The following is an 18,228-nucleotide window of genomic DNA, read 5'->3' as shown; positions in this document are numbered from 1 at the left end:
TTATCTATGAAAGGACCATAAGAGATTATGACACATAGAGTTTGAAATATGATAGATGATCTATAGATCATGATATGATTAATTAGATTTTGATCGAAAGTAATTATAAAAGGATTGACATGAAATTTTATTATACATTGTGGTTATTAATTTGATCATTGATTGTTCAAGTGAACCATAAGCTCAAATTCGATGTGAGAATAATACTATGATATTACTTCTAGTTGAGAAGTTGACTATTATTGACAAGATAAAGATTTGATGAAAAAAATATTATTTTAGGATAGACTAAGAAAGCCTTTTTTTGATACTTGATTAGAATATTTATCAAAATTGAACTTGATATATGGATCATATATAAAGTGGTATATTAGAATGAATACATATTTGAAGATATTGCAAAGAAGTCTATTTCTTATTGTTGAGGTTGTTAATGAAAAACTGCTACCTTTGGATTAAGATAAAAGATCCAATTTATATTTATTCGAGATTATAGGATCCATGTGAATTTATAATTTAAAATTTTAGATTTAGAAATTGATATGGAGTTCCTTTACTTTTGTTAATGAGGTCCCTAATTGAATCTACTATTAAGTGGAGATTTAATTTTTTTGAGGTTTATTTGATTGTTATGAAAGAATACTTGATAGATATTAAGGATTTTGATGATAGAAATTTTAGAAAAGATCATGATTTAAAATTTTTATATATTTTGATTATGTCCTAACTTGGTGGAACATCGAAGGATTTTCTTATTGATTTGACTTATAAGATTTTGATTTAAAATTTTTTAATTAAATTAATATGAGAATTAAGATTTGATTCATATTGGATTATAGTAGACCTATACGATGGTTTTGAATGTGATATAGGACTTAAGGATTAATCAAGATTATTGTACACCAGCAAAAGTAGGAATGAGAATCAGAAGTTAATGTTTGGCTTCAATTGAAATTTAAGATTTTAGATCTTTTTTATTGATAAGATAGAAAAATAATTTGATCAAAATTTTTTTTGTGAACCTAAGAAATTTTGATTGTTAGAACAGAGTGTGCAGTGGAAGCATGGTGATCTGGATTATTTTGAGTAAGTCAGAAATATTGATTCTTTGAGTTAAAAAATTCTGATAGATGATATGATTTGATATAAAAAAATTACTGATATTAGAAAAAATAATATTTTTAAAATTTTAAATTATTTTAGATATCGTTAATGTGATTTTCAAAAGTAGTACTTTCATCTACTATGCTAAGAAAATCTTTAGCATCCTAATTCTAAAATGAGTAGACCCTTAATTTTTGATTTTAGATTTAGAATATTTAGAGATAAATTTTTTTATCCTAGAATTGAATTTTATAATTCTCTATTTATTAAAAAAATTGAGATTGTTTATCAAACATTGATTTTGATCTTAGATTTTTAAACTCAAATATTTATCGATGGAGGATATGGTAAAAATTGTTTATGATCTTATGATAAATTGATCAAATCATGAACAGTTAAGTATTTTTGGTGAGACTTTTGATATTCTTATTTAGAATTGAAATGTTGATTTTGATCATAAGAAAATGAATGGTTCTGTTTCAGATCAATACTTGATATATTGATTTTTTCCTTATGAAATGATTTAAGAATGAATTTGCATCAAAAATTAGAATATTAAAATATTTATGGGTGAGATTTTAATCATAAATCTCAAGTAAGAATTTTTGAAGACTTAAGCAAGAAAAATTTTGAAGATGAAATTTTTTTTTAGGAGAAAAGAATATAATACCCAGCACTAGTATCAAAGCAAAAAAAAAAGAAGAAATTTGGACCAACACGTGCACTAATATTGGTCTTCCACTGGGAAGTCCTCTTCTGTGAAGTCTTCATCGCCCATAGAAAAGGATTTTGGGGAGGACTCAAACTCCTCCCCCAGAACTCTTTAAAGAGGAGCCAAACCTCCCTTTTGAACCCCTCTAGCTCCAACAACCACCCATAGCCGAGCTCCTTTTCTCTCTTGCCATCTTTCTCTCTCTATTCATCTCTTTTGTTTCGGATTGTCATCACTGTGTTCGATGAATCATGGGTTGAGCATCACTGAGAATCAGATAAAAATCCCTTAGCTTGTGATCTGATCTTCCGCCACATCCTTTTGAGTCCTGAAATCATGAATTCGGGATGAACAATTGTTGAAAATTCCTAAAAAAGTCTGATTTTTGGTTTCCCCTGTTTCTTCCATGGCTATTTTTGATTTTCAGTGCCGTTTGGCCACTGCCGGTCATCGGACTTGGCCAATCGAGGGTCGCCAGGAGTTGCCCCTCCGACCACGATAGTTGTAGGTTGGGAGGGGGGTTCTTCTTATCGAAAACAAGGGGAGCAAGAGCTCTCCTGTTCTGCAAAGCGAGAAAAAGAAGGAAGAGGACGCATGGTCCTCTGCTTTCCCGTGAGAAAAAAATAACAAGAGAAAAAAAAAGAAAGAAGAAAGAGAAAAAAGAAAAGAAAAGAAAGAAAAAAAAGAAAAAAAATATAAAAAAACTCTCTCTCCTGTCCTTTATCTTTCCTCTTTTTCTCTCTAGTTTCTCTCTTCACTTTCTTTCTCTAAAATTTGCTCTCTCTAGGAATTATTTCTCTACATTATTTTTCTCCTAAGATTTTCTACATCTTTGAAAAGATTGATAATGAATTTAAATGATTCTACTGAAGGATTTTGATCTGTGATAGTCGGATGGTATACTAGCATCTACCTTGGTCAGACCAGATACCATTAGATTTTATCACCCATGATTCAATTAAATTATCTATATAGTAATTTTAGTATGATTTAATTAAATTATCTTGATATGATCGATTTGATTTATCGAACCATATCGCTTGATTAGTCCAGACTTATCTTCATAGTTTTTCTCTCCTCTGAATTTTTCTCTCTACTTGATTTATGAACTCAATGAAAGAATCTCAACCCTATCACTTTGAAATCTGATTTGATCTAGTAGTCAAACTTTGGATTATCTATGTCTTAATTAAATTTTGATCACATGAAATCAGATGATCGAATCAATCTAAACCACTGAATATCATATTCATATTTTTTTAATTATTGGACTTGATCTTGTATAGGGATCGTTGATACCTAATAATCGAATATTGTGATATGATCTATGAACTGAAGATTTTAAAAAGATATTTACAGAATTATATAGATTTATTGAAATGCTTATAAGGTAAGTAATACTTTATTTTTTCTAGATTTATCGATAATGTGTAATATATTTTTCTGATATGATTTATGAAATAATATATGAATTAGATGAATGATATTTTGTTATGAAAATATCTTATTTTAAAATATTATGATGAAGCATGATTGAACATATTGATTTTGTTATGTATTATATTGATTGATTTTGATACCACATGATTATATATTTTTTTATCGAATTAGAATAAGAAACATGATTTATGAAGAATTTTGATATAAGAATAATATGAATTGACAACTTGACTATATAAAGGACCCCGTCAATGGGGCCAAATATGTTGGCAATTGATTTATCCTGAAGATTTATATTGCCAGTGAGAACAGAGACATGTCACCAGCAAGATCAGCGACAAACCGCCAGCAAGACCAGCGGTTCTGAAGGACTTTACTGCCAGATGATTCGTAGCTCACCGCAAGATGATATGTGGTGTTATGACTCTACCACAAAAATATGATCATAACTCATAGTTGATGAAAAAACTTAAGAATGAAAGAAATTGAAATCTTAAAAGAAGCTCGAATTTTTGAAAAAGAAGTGAATTTAGTATAAACTATATTGAATAATCAAAATTGATTTCAAATTGATGAACTCTATATGCTTATTTTCTATAAATAATTATTTACTTTAATGTCTGATGAAATCTATTGAAAGTAATCATTGCTTATTGGACTGTCTAGCTCATTATCTTCTATTTTATTGTTTTTACAGATGTTGAAGAATTAAAATGATACAAGATATGAATGGAAGAGTAATTAAAAGTAGAACCTCTATACTTTTATTTTAGATTGAAAATCTTATTGAATTTGATGGAAAGCCTATCGAATATTATTATATTTATTGAGATATTAAAGTTAAAATTTGGATTGTTATATTTTGGATTTAAATTATTGACTAATTATTCCGTTGTTATTTTATGATAGCATGATAAGATGCCTTGCATGCTTATGAGGAGAGTTTCTTATGAGTATACAGCGGTTGCCATGACCTTCGGCTCGCAATTTCAGATCAAGAGCATGACACTGATATTCTTTATTTAATGCATACATATATCATTGTTTTTTCTCAAGCCCTAATTTATTGAATTTTAATTTCAGATTAGATCGTAATTGTATATAAAATTAATGGGCTGGATATAATTATGCTGCTAGATCCACATCCAAGCCAATTAAAATTGAAAGTTTGGTTGATGGCTGAAGCTGCATTTTAATTTAAAATTTGAAAAGTTAGGTTATGGGAACTTTCCTAAAAATGCTATCACTTGCTACGGTAATATAAGATAGACTACACCGCCATGCAGATATACCAACATGGCGTTTAAGGCAACTATGAAATGCTCTGGATATCTTTCTATCATTGCACAGCAATCATATATATATTAATGTTTTCATTTTATTTTTGCATAATATCCAGGATGATCGAAGAACGTCCATTTTGATGGCATGCAGCCCCTGAATCTCCGGCGAATCCTTTCACCTTCTGATATCCCTCCACACCCTTTCATTTTCCCCAACTATAAATATACTCCACCACTGCACCAACCCAACCAACAGATCCAGAAACCAGACGATGGCTTCCACTTCTTTTGCTCTCTCCTCCTTCCTCCTCCTTCTCCTACCTCTCCTTGTCTCGGCCAAGGGAGGCTTCAGCGTCGAGCTCATCCACCGTGACTCTCCAAAATCCCCTCTCCACGACCCTTCGAGAACTCTCTCCGACCGGGTCCGCGAGGATGCCCGCCGCTCCATCGCCCGGGCCGAACACCTCCGCCGTGCCTTCTCCGTGGCTGCCTCCGGTGGCACTTACCTATCCCCTGTCGTCCCTGACACCGGGTCCTATCTCATGGAGGTCAACGTCGGCACGCCGGCCAACAAGATCTTCGCCATCGCCGACACCGGCAGCGACCTTACCTGGACCAACTGCAAGCCCTGCACAGACTGCTACCCGCAGGAAGATCCCTTCTTCGATCCCGAAAGTTCTACAACCTACGCGACATCTCCTGCCAGACCAGCGCCTGCTCCAATCTCCCCGAGCAGAGCTGCTCGACCGACGGCTCCACGTGCCAGTACACCTACACCTATGAAGATAGATCGCACACCTCTGGCAATCTTGCATCCGAGACCTTCACCTTCGACGTCGCCCGCAGCCGCTCGGTCAAAGTCCCCAAGGTGTTGTTCGGTTGCTCGCATGTTAGCCAGGGTGCCTTCAACAACAAAACCGCGGGCCTTGTCGGCCTCGGCGGCGGTCCTCTGTCTCTCGTATCCCAGCTGGGCTCCGTCATTGAAAAGAAATTCTCCTACTGCTTGGTTCCTTATACCAAAAATTCCGTCTCCAGCACGATTAGCTTTGGTGCCGAGGCGGTAGTTTCGGGTCGGAATGCGGTATCCATTCCTCTCATCCCTGGTCTGCAAGACACCTTCTACACCGTTTCTCTCCAAAGCCTCGGCGTGGACAACGATAGTATCCGGTGAATAGTGGGGAGGTCATAGTCGACTTCCTGAATGCTCAATTATTAATTTTAAAGATAAAAAGAATAGACACCATCTCTTCCCAATAGAAGAATCCTTATATATACAAAACAAAGATTCATATCTGCATGCATGAAACAATGCATGAAACACATATAAATTTTTTTGTCTAAAATATATAAATAATTTTTCCTTGTAGATTTTGCATAAAAAATCACTCACTTATCAATTTTGCAAAAAATAAATCAGATTAATTTGTCTATGCAGGAAAATAGCTCTTTTCATGGATAGTTCTATTTCTAAGTCAAGCACGAGATGTGATATTTTAAATAAATATGTTTTGAAAATTTAATAATTAAATGTATATATTTTATACTTACATCCAACGATAGAGTTGTCGAACTCTTAAAAATCTATCATTTTCTAAGAAAGAAATTAAACTTTTTCTAGAAAACTAAGAACTAAATATGTTTTTAATTAAAAATCTTCATTTCTTCTTTTAGCTTAAGAATATAGCTATGTTTGGCTGTAAAGGCCAACCTAATGGATACAAGAAAGTCGGGTAGTTTAGTTAGTGGTAGGATCAGATTTATGTGAAATTTTTCTATCAGGTAGAGCTATAGCGAGTGCCAAAATCTTGATCAACCATTTGAACCATCTAGATCCTTTGTAAAAGACAAGGATTAATTCTCCCAGCACTTTCTTTGTGCAGCCTATGCAAACATCACACATTGGCCAATGCCCCAAAGAATATATTCGATCCCCTACTAGAGGTGGGAATCTAATTACTTTGGCCTATTAGGTACCTGACCCAACCTTACCAGAGCCTAATGATGCAAGTTTTACCTAACTTGTAGTGAATCCTAGATAGGTATGGGTGATAGTAAACCTATCTTGAACTCAACTTCGATATATATAATTTTGACTTGTTTAGCTTCACTAGACCAAATCTATCTAACTCTACCAGCCTTACTATCCCTCAGACTCTACTCGTCCTACCCTGTCATGAGGCAAGTATGGAGAAGCTATGGGTAATGGCCTACTCGATGCACACCTGACTTATTGCCATCCTTATACCCCACCCCTCCTATAGGATCCATTCTATTTCCTCTCTCTCTCTCTACCTCACTAATATCCTTCTACTCCCAAGTTCATTTAAAATTAGTTGATCAGCTCCTCTCAAATTTGACTTGCAGTTAATGATCTTCATACAAAAATGATACATTATTTTAGCCCCAATATTTGAGCCTTTTCCCTGTGATCACACAGATGAATTGAATATTTATGTATGTGGATGAATATCTGAATCATTAGAAAGTGCTTTGAGATCTATATAGATGGATGAATATTTAGATCATTCATATCTATTTTGAGATATGTGCATATAGATGAATATTTGAATCAGCCATAGTTGCATTTTCACTGTGATCACACAGATGAATTGAATATCTATGTAGGAGGATGGACATCTAGATCATCAGCAGGTGTTTTAAGATCCATACAGATGGATGAATAATTAGATCATCCATGACTACTTTGAGATATGTACAGATAGATGAACATTTGAATTATCTATAGTTGCTTTGAGATCTATATAGATAGAAGAATATCTGGATCATTTATGGTTGCTTTAATATTGGTGTATAAAAATAAATATCTAGATCATTCATGGTTGTTTTGAGATATATGCAACTGGATAAATATCTGCATCATACATAGTTGCTTTGAGATATGTACAAGTGGATGAATCATCCTAATCATCCACTAATTGCTTTGAGATCTATGTCAAACAATAAAAAATCCTGATCATCAATGCGATTGCTTTGAGATTTGTGCAGGAAGATTAATAATCTAGATCTTTCATTATTGCTTAGAGATCTATGCAGGTGGATGGATGATCCTGATCATTCATTGGTCTCTTTAAGATTTGCATAGATTGATGAATAAATAAGTTTGGAGGATTTTGAGATCTATGTGATGGATGATCTAAATATTTATCCACTTGCATGGATCTCAAAGCAACCACATGATCATCTGAATATTCATTCACTAGATTGATCTCAAAGTGGCCATATAGATGATCTGGTTTAGTTATCCTCTACACAGATCTTAAAGTTGGAATAGGCTAAAAAAGAGAGTATTTTTATCAATGGAAATGGCAGACTAATGTCCTCTGTTGATTGGGGGGGGGGGGGTCCAAAGATTAGTTTGGAATAGTTTGGAAACTTAAGAGACTTGTTTGACACTTTTAAAGTTAAGAGAATGTCTTTGAGATTAGTGTAAATTTAAGAGGTATTTCTGTAATTTGTCTAGAATTTTCAAATAGCCATCTTGATGAGGAGATCTATATGGAACAACTAGATATTATTGTTTCTCAAAATTAAAAGAAAGGATGCAAATTGGTTAAAGCATTGTATCATTTAAAGCAAGATTAACTTAGGTTATTTGCTTTGTTTCCTCTAATAAATTGACAAAAAAATTGGTTGGACACTAATTCCTGCGAATCCAATTCACTTTCCTTCTTTTTTTTTCTTTTTCTTTATTCAATAAAAGATGGCACTGAACATGCCATTTTGTTGAATTTAACATATAGAGCACATCTTATTGGTACTTGGAGTCTTCATGTATTTGGCAAAATGATAGCTTTACACTTGGATTCTTTAATATTTACTCGAATTCTTTTGATTTCCATTATTATTTGTAAGTGATTTTTTTTTTGTTTTTTGGCCATGGGATTAGGGATATTAAAGGGGTTGAAGCTTGATGATGGACTCACTGTTGGCCACTTGGATCCGCTGTATACGAGTTTTCCTATATATGATGCATTAGGATAGTGGATGACCTGAAAACCCTAAGATTTATTTCATGAATCTAACAAAAAACTTGTATTCAAGTTTCATGATACTCTTTTATCCTCTATATAATGCATGATGTATGTCATTATTTTATTTCTAGCTCTAATTTATAGCATTTTAATTTCTAGTTAGATTATGATTTTGTAAAAGATTAATGGGTTGGATATAACTATGCTAGATCCACATCCAAATCCAATTAGGATTGAAAGTTTGCTTCCATTTGAATTCAAGTTAATTTTGAAAATTAGTTCTGGGACATTTCTGCTATTATGAAATGCTAACCCTCGTTATGAAATTTATGAATATACTATTATGAAATGAGATATGAGGTGGCTACTTTGAAATATTCTATTATGGCATATAGATATATCAATCTATCTCCCGTTGCTACTCTCAAATGTGTTCTTATCTTTCGGTCTTTGCATAATAGCCAATACTTATGTTTTCATTTTATTTTTGTAAAGTGAAAATACCAAATTTGATTACCCCAATAACATCTTTCCCTCACTAGGCCTTCAACCTTCCTCCTATACCGTCTCCGATATTCCCGATAACACATTAGAGTAAATCTGAAATTATAACGTACAGTTTCACTGCATGCAGCCACCGCATCCTTAGCGCATCTTTGGCGAACTATTTCGCCTTCCGATATCCCTTCACACCCGTTAAATACAGCACCAGCGCACCAACCACTCTACCAATTAACACATCTAGAAATCAGACAATGGCATCCTCTTCTTTCACTCTCTCCTTCCTCCTCTCTCTCATCCTCCTCCTTCTCCTCCCTCTCCTTGCCTCGGCCAAGCAAGGCTTTAGCGTGGAGCTCATCCACCGTGACTCTCCAAAGTCCCCACTCTACGACCCTTCGAAAACTCTCCCTGAGCAGCTCCGCGAGGCCGCCCGCCGCTCTATCGCCCGCGCCGACCACCTTCGCCGTGTCTTCTCCGATGACACTTACCACTCCCGGCTCTTCCCCAACCCCATCGGGGACTACCTGATAGAAGTCAACGTCGGCACGCCGGCCCATAAGATCTTCGCCGTGATTGACACCGGCAGCGACCTAACCTGGGTCAACTGCAACCCCTGCATAGGCTGCCACCCAACCTTCGAGCCTAAAAGCTCTTCCACGTACCACCGCTTCTCATGCGGGGACAACGCCTGCGCCGATTTCCCCATTCACAGCTGCGGGAAAGGCCACACCACGTGCGACTACACGCTTCCGTATGCGGATGGATCGTACACTTCTGGCTTTCTTGCAACCGAAACCTTCACCTTCGACACCACCCCTGGCTATGAAGTCCCCATCCTCAACGTGGTATTCGGATGCTCGCACTTTACCCAAATGACCGTCGCCACGGACACCGTCGCGCTTGTCGGCCTCGGCCGCGGAGATGACTCATTAGCATCCCAGCTGGGCACCATCGTGGGTAAGAAATTCTCCTACTGCTTGGTTCCTCCCTTCAGAGATGCAGGCTCGAGCCACATAAGCTTCGGTGCCAATGCGGTAGTCTCCGCCCCGAATGCCGTGTCCATGCCTCTTATCAACGGTCCAATACCCAGCTTCTACTATGTTCCTCTCAGAAGCCTTACCCTTAATGGCCAGAGCATCCCCGTGAATAGCAGGCATGTTATGCTCGACACGGGCGCGGCACTCACGATGCTCGATTCGGACCTGGTGCAATCATTGGAGGCTGGGGTGAAGAATATCATGAAGCTCCCGACGGTCCAACGTCCCGAGTTAAGTCTATGCTTCGATATCAGAAGCAATCGCAATGTACGTTACCCGATTATCACGTTCGAATTCGATGGGGTATCTCTGACGTTGGACGTCGGCCACGTGTTCATGTTTTTGGACGCGAATACTGCGTGCCTGGCTATCATCTCAAGCGGCGATGCCGACCAACCTGGGGTCATTGGCAACCGTGCTCAGGTCAACTTTCACGTCGGCTATGATCTTGACAACCGGAAGATCTCCATTGCTGGCGTTAATTGCGCCTACTTTTGAAGGGTTCCAGTGATCTGATCGAGGAAAAGGAAACTTTTCGTTTACTCATAATTAATTTGAATAAAATATTAAAAAAATTAAAAAAAAATTTAAATCTTTTTTTATTGATTAAAAATAAGATACATATTCTTTATTTATAATAAGGAGGTTCGTTCCTACGTAACTTGGATCGAATTTCTCTTCTAATTCTAATGAGATATTATCACATAAAATAAATGTATCCAGTAAAAATAATCTAAAAAAATTATAACTCTTTGGGATGTAGATCTCGATTTTTATAACAACTCTATCTTCTATCACCGAAAGAAGGAATTTTTAAGTTGACCAGTCCATTTTGGGACTTCAGACTAACGAATTTTTGTCCGATCACTCGGAGTGCCGTCCCTTTGGTGGGGATATTGTGGATATTAACAAACTGTTCAATTTTATTTTTAAAAAAAATCATCGAAATTGAATATCGAATGACCAAGTTATAACTCTTGAAATTTGATTTATGATTTAGTTTCCAGATATGATAGATCTCACTCCTAGATCCTATCTAGCCTAATCTGTAGTGGTCAAAATGGTCTATATCGAGTTTAAATATCCTCATAGATCAAGGCTCCCATGTTTAGGAGATTTAGCTACCACTAGAAAGTGAAAAAAAAAAAATACCTCCTTCCCTATCTCATGGTTGAACCACCTAGCTTTACTCAGAAGTTGGACTTATTGACAATCTGAAAAAAGAGTTGATCATATCGCATCTCATTTCTGTAACCTTCTTCTTGACGATACAATCTTCTTTCAATAGTTATTCCTACTTTAGCAATAAGTCATTCATAATCGGTTGCACTATTTCTTGATCTTCATCTAATATGGAAGGCTAACATAACTTCAAATTTTCAGCATTGATTATTGAATACAGCTCTATATATGGTAGTAGATCCAGCTAGAAGGCATTCTTCCCTTTCTTCTTTAGAATTTGAAGGGATTACATCGAATTGTCTTTAGTTGTCTTCCTTCACCCTTTAACTTCTTTCCCTAGGTAGAGCCAAACTAGCTCCTCCTCTTGGAAACTACACTCCACCTGATGTTTATCATGGCGATCCTTATATTATTGTTATGTTTTCTGTAGTTGCACTTTAACTTTTTATTATACTTTTCTAATATTCTTAAAAAATGTTTGAGCTCGTGCTTGGTCTCCTTCCTCTTTACAATCCTATGGTGTAGAACCAATAATAAATTGTAGGTCAAAAGGACTCTGAGCTAAATAGCCCAAACAAACTTCAAATGACAATTTTTGAGTTGAATTATGGACAGATTGACTATGAGCAAACTGGAGGTATGACAAGCTATTATCCCAAATTTTTGGATGTTTGGAACTATATTTCTGAAGGAGATGTATCATGGTACAATTCATGACCTCAATTTGACTGTCTATCTATTGGTGTAAGGCAGTACTCTGCTTCAATTTAGTATCCATCATCTCTTATAAAGATCTTCAAAAATGACTTAGAAAGTAACATCTTGATCTGAAATTATCAAAGAATATAGCCCAAAAATTTTTCCATACCTATTGAAAGAACAATCGAGTTGCTTTTTCTCTGATCACCAGCATCTTACAAGAGAAATATACCATCTTATTAAACCAATCAACCACCACCACAAATAAGTAGTCATGGCCATGCCTTGTCCTTGGTAAAACCTCCATGAAATCCATCGAAATGCTCTCCCAAGATATGCTAGGTGCTGATAGAGGTATATAAAGTCCTAGCTTCCTATTGGAGGACTTTTATGCACTGCATGATACATAGCCCGTAATGAATTATGCCACATCTTGTAGATCTTCAGCCAATAGACATATCTTTCTAAATTCAATAAAGTCTTCTATACTCTAAAGTGTCATGTAACCTTTGAAGCGTGAGTCTCTCGAATCCAATGTACTCTATCAGCAATATGAGGATACATAAACATACTCCTTTACATAGTAATACCTCTTTCAAACTGAATTCTATTAGCATGCTTTCATCAATTTCTCCAACTCTTCTGGGAAGTCCCAGTCTGATGCATAGAGATCTTTGTGCTCTTCATGATAGAGTGGCTAAATGTGCATTGTAATCAATATATGGGAGACCAAATTATTGTTGGAGGTCAGGACAATAGATCAACTAATGTGTTCACGGCCTCATTCTTGTATTTGATCACCAAGTTGAATTACTGCAAATAAGATATCCATTTCATATATCGAGCCTATTGCAGCTTTGACCAAGTATGAAGAAATTAAAGTGGTTTGTGATCTGTATGCATAATTATTTCTTTGTCTAATAGATATGATTGCCAATATTTCACAGCCTAATGTAAGGCATATGGCTCTTCATGATATGTCAAATAATTTAGCTACGATCCCTGGAATATCTCTGAGTGATATGCTACTGGTTTCCTATCTTGCATTGGAATTGCTTCCAATACATAATCTAATGTATCAGCCTCAATCTTGATGGCCCTTTTTAGATTTGGTAGTGCTAAGATAGATGCTTCACAAATCTTGTTCTTTAGAAGTTAAAAGATATTTTCATGATTCTTCAACCGTTCAAACTTTTAGTTGGCTCTTGTCAAACTATAGAGGTGTTGCAATACTAAAAAATATTTGATAAATTTTCTGACATATAAGCACGTACCCATGACATTCCTCACTTGAGTTACCATCCTGGGTCTGGACCAATTTTCGATGACTATCATCTTTTCTAGATCGACTTTAGCACACCTCCACCAACCATGATGTCTAAGTACAGCAAAGAATGCTTGCTGATCTTGCAATTCTTGAGGTTTAACCTCATCTAATTTTCCTGCAACACCTTTAGGACCTTCATGATGTGTATGACATATTCTTTTCATGTGTTGCTATAACTTAGATATCATCAAGGTATACAATCATAAAGTCTTCAAAGATGAGCTGCAGTGCCTCATTCATCAACCTCATAAAATTAAGTAGTAGGGACATTACATAGACCAAAAGGCATAACCAGCCACTCGAACAAATCCTAGATCATTTTGAAAGTTGTCTTCCAAGTGTCTTCTTCATGGACCTGAACTTGATGGCACCCAGATTTCAAATCCAGCTTGGTAAAATGATATGTATGTTTGAGTTGGTCTAATAGATCATCAGTTCGAGGTAGAGGATACCTATATTTTATAGTTATCTTGTTCAAGGCATGATAATCAATGCACATGCTCCATCTTGGCACTAGAACCAAAAGAGATCTGCATGATGAATTGCTAGGCTTGATCATGCCTTGGTCGAGTAGCTCCGTGATCTATTTCTTGATGATAGAATCCAAATTAAGTGCATCACTAGCCAATTGAATTTCATGTTCAATTGCTCTTTTGGTTGGCAGCCCCATCACCTCATCGAACAAGTTTGAAAATTTCTTTAATAATTGGCTTATCCTAGCTTTCTGACTTGAATTCAAGTCTTTAATCAAAGGGCTCAATCACTCTTCTCATATCATTAGCAATACAAACTTTTTGTAAGCATTAATAAGTTGCTTTACTCGGGCAGCAGTCACAAGATCTACATTGATGGCACATCGTTATTGCAATCAAAGATAAATATTAACTCCAATTCAACTACTGAGTAGAATAGGTTGAGTCGGATGTCAAATCATCAAGGATCTTTGGGTAAAGTTGTATTCAATTTTTAAAATGATTAATAAATTCGAATTTCTAAAATAATAACAAGATAGTAGGGTTTTATAGAACTTTAAGAAGAACTGTAGAAGTAAATATTATTAAATTTTGGGGTTTAATGCATGCATATATATTTCAAAAATTTTATTTTTTAAATATCACAGCTGAGAATAAGATTAAAATAATTTTAATCTTAATTTTGCATGCATAAAAATATAAGACCACATGATCTACTTCATATGCTGAAATTGATATATGCTGAAATTCAGATTATGATCAAATTACATACCTGTTTCGCAATCTCTTTCTTCAAAACTGGATCTGAAAGAGAAGAGGCTCTCTCTTCACTACACAAGTGTCTGGCCTCTATGAGTATCCACTTGGGATCAACCTGAAACAGTCCTCTATAATCTGAATTTTGGTTCTCCAAAATTTAGCTTGCTGAATCTAAACGAAGCTTGGATCGCGATCAACATTTGATCTTTTTTCTTGATCTTCTTCTTCTCCTCTTCTCTAAAATTTTTTCTTATTATGTACTACTACCAGATGTTAGAAACTAGCAAAGAAGAGGCACCTAAGCTCCTTTGGGCATAAAACTCCTTAAGACGTGCATCCCAAGGAAGGGGTGTATAGAACACCCAAGAGGAGAGAAAGGGAGAGGAAGAGAGGGCATGGGGAGAGCCTTTGGGTGTGAGAGGCTACTGATTTTTATCTTCTAGGGACCTTAGGGAAGGTCTCTTTAAATAGGCATAAGGATTGAATTCTATTCAATCTCATAATACAAGTCCTACTTGCATTAGGATTTCTATTAATTTAAGTTATCCAACTTATATTAGGAAGCCTATTAAGCACCAACAATTGGAGCCCTTACACCCATAATTAGACACCCTAAAATACACCCAAGAGATGCTCCATATGAAAATAAAAGGTCCTCTAATCAATGGACATGTCCAAATTGATCAAATCAAGGTGGCGCCCCATAATAACTATCAAAGAGATTCATAAGACTTACATTCTTAATGTATGTGATCCATAACCTTAGACACTCAATAATTGAAATCTCATGAATCTTATTTATGTAGATTATTAGCAGGTAATTAAGTTAGAATTAACTTATCAAATAAGTAATCCCAACGGAAAGAGAAATTGGGTCCAACCATGTGCTAGCAAGGTTACCATGAATCCAATAAATTTTTCTAAATTCAATTGACACTTCATAAGCTCAATTACTTATTCCAGACTTAATCCCTTTGTTGTGTGACCTCATAGGTCAATTCTATCTGGTAGTGAGACATACAATGATCTCTATCATCGTATCATTGAAACTCTTTTCAATGAACCGAAATAATTTTACTCTAACTCAATAAGGATTGTCGATCCAGAACAATCCTAATGAGCCCTCACAATCCACTAGTGACGCCTAGCAGTATGTAGTGACAACCCAATAGAACTGAAATAAACCTCTAGGTATAGTTAACATGTGATTCAGTCCCTCTATCGTGAATCCCAACTAGATGGTAGGTCATGGATAAATCGTCAAATCTTAACAGCAGTCATATGATAGATTCAATCAGCTTAAGTCCATATGTGATTCTATGAAAACTCTTTTCCATCAATCACACTGCTATGGCCATAGACTTAAAGACTCAGTCTCTTAAATCTCATAGGCCTACTCCCTTCTGCTAGGGTCAATAGATCCCATCTTGATGCACATCCTACTCCTACAGTAGATCAACTATCGCTAACATCCATTACAAAAATTTCTTGAGACCTATGTTGATGTGTCAGTCAAACTCCAGCAGCCTTACTGGGAGCGGTAGTGTCATCTCAGGTCAAAGGATTAGTCATACAACTGCAGCATCGAGAAAGTCACTAACGAGTGAGCAGACATCCATGTGACTTCTCATGTTGGTCACGCTCAGTACTAGTTATTCTCTAACAATCACCTGCACTCTCGCTCCAGTATCTCTACACTATAGATTCGAGACCTATCTGTCCGAAGGAAGCGATCCGTGCACTGGTCTATCCAGATCAATCACCATCTCCATGATGATCCTATGATTAGGAGCAATTAAAGAATCAACCATCAATGACATATGCCTCAAATTCTCAATTCTTTGAGAATATGTATCATTATCTTGTTAATCCCTTGGATGATTCATGGATACATAGACATGAATGGTAATATAACTGCCCAATAAGTATAAAATTATATCTTAAAGATATGAAATGTGTCAGGCAAGATTGGCTTCTAGGGCATACATCCAACAATCTCTCACTTACACTAAAGCCAATCTGCCATGTAACAAGTCTTATCTTCACAAGACAGGCTATAGTCTTAAGCTAGCCAAATGACTTACCAGTGGGTCATCCACATCATATGTGAATTTTGCTCTCTGCACCTCTATATATTTTTACTCGAGGTAGTCGCGTGTTCTGCTGTTCTATGTGTTTGGATATCTGGTGAAATCTAGGCTCCTTAGCAAGGGCTATGGTGCCATTGTCTTTGCAGTATAGTGTCATAGCATCTGATAGTATGACAACTAATTCTATAACTAACATTACAATCAGAATACATCCTACACATCTACAGTGTACTCAGCTTTCATTGATCGATTATTTAGAATCTTTCTAAGATATTGACATAGAAACACATCCATGATGTAGACATTCTACCATCAACATCAGACATAAAGTCTAAATTAGTGTAACCTCTCACTCCTAGCTTTGATCCTTCTCCAAACATGTCCTCAATTCTTCTTGTTGGTGCAGAATTTCACCGACGTCGGAGAAGCTGGAGTCGAGATGACCGTGGCCGCCGTCAGAACCTGCAAGAAAAGTCTAAACCAAAGTTGGAGGCGCTCCGGCAAGATCCTCCGATGCTCAAGTCAGTACTCTGCCTCAACAGAAATGAAGTGCTCGAATGAAAATTTTAGCAAAGTCTCGAGATAGAGTTTTTGAGCTTTGAGAAGAATATATCTGGAGGTTCCTTTTTATAGACGGAGAGCATAACTGATTGACAGCGACGTCTATAACCGTCTGGTAGTGGGCCGTTCAGGGCCACACGGAGTTTGTTACGGAGAGTAGTGGCGTTAGGGGCCGTTCAGAGCTATGTGGAGTCTGTTATGGAGAGTGGAGTGATTTCCGTTGTCGTGACTTATCGAAGAGTGGTGGAGCCACATGGAATCCGTTACGAAAAGTGGAGCAGGGTAGTGGCCATTGTCGTGGCTTGCCAGAGAGTTCGGGCCTGTCGGCTGAAGCTCGACTGGGACGTCTGATGGAGTGGAATGGCTCTCTGTCTCAGCAATCCAGGAGAAGTTTGGATGTTTTCGGGGTTGCTGACAAGCCCACTGTTGTCGGGTGCCTTGGGTGCTGATGCTGCAGGCGGAAGTCATCTGCTGTTGAAGCTCAGACGGAGACTTTCTGTTGGTGAAGTTTAATTTCATGAGGAATACGGCAGAAGGTCGACCGGCAGCGGACTTCGGATGGCGTTGGGGAGGTTCATCCGCTGGAGGAGTCTAGAAGATCCTGTGAAAATTTGATTGGCGTTGTTGAAGTCCGGCTAACACTATCGGAGGTTGATGGCCGGAGGCGGTCGGTCGTTGTAGAAATCCAGCTGCTGGAGCCCATCTGTTGTAGAAGTTCATTCGAAATCTATCCGCTACGAAAGTTCAGGTGGAGTCCGATTCTTGTAGAAGTCCGAATGGGGTCTGCTTATTGAAGAAGCTCGGCTGAAGTCCGCCTATAACAGAAGTCTGGAAGGAATTCATTTACAGCAGAAGCTTGGATGGAATTCGCTTACGGTAGAGATCTGGCATGGACTGCTCGCAGTAGAAGTTCGGAGTAAACCGCTTGCAATAGAAGTTCGGAGTAGACCGCTCGTAGTAGAAGTTCGGAGTAGACCGCTCGTAGTAGAAGTTCGGAGCAGAGATCCTGCTGGTGGAGCCTGTTCGTTGTAGAAGTTCGGATGGAGCCCGGCCTTTGTAGGAATTCGG

At 36.9% G+C, this 18,228-nt stretch overlaps 1 protein-coding gene and 1 pseudogene across 1 annotated transcript; both read left to right on the top strand.

The window, feature by feature from the left end:
- The first annotated feature begins 4,811 nt into the window (after window positions 1-4,811).
- Window positions 4,812-5,796, top strand: LOC140857424 (aspartic proteinase CDR1-like; annotated as a pseudogene).
- Window positions 5,797-9,286: 3,490 nt separating this feature from the next.
- LOC105060851 (aspartic proteinase CDR1-like) lies at window positions 9,287-10,567 on the top strand. The gene has a single exon (XM_010944703.2). It carries the CDS (start codon window positions 9,287-9,289, stop codon window positions 10,565-10,567), a length of 1,281 nt encoding a protein of 426 aa, XP_010943005.2.
- The last annotated feature ends 7,661 nt before the right edge of the window (window positions 10,568-18,228 follow it).

The sequence above is a fragment of the Elaeis guineensis genome, chromosome 4 (genome assembly GCF_000442705.2).
Source record: "Elaeis guineensis isolate ETL-2024a chromosome 4, EG11, whole genome shotgun sequence".
Taxonomy (NCBI): domain Eukaryota; kingdom Viridiplantae; phylum Streptophyta; class Magnoliopsida; order Arecales; family Arecaceae; genus Elaeis; species Elaeis guineensis.
This window is presented reverse-complemented; position numbering and strand designations above follow the sequence as displayed.

Excerpts from the sequence above, each read along its gene's own strand:
- LOC105060851 (XM_010944703.2), top strand. The coding sequence starts at position 9,287 with ATGGCATCCTCTTCTTTCACTCTCTCCTTCCTCCTCTCTCTCATCCTC.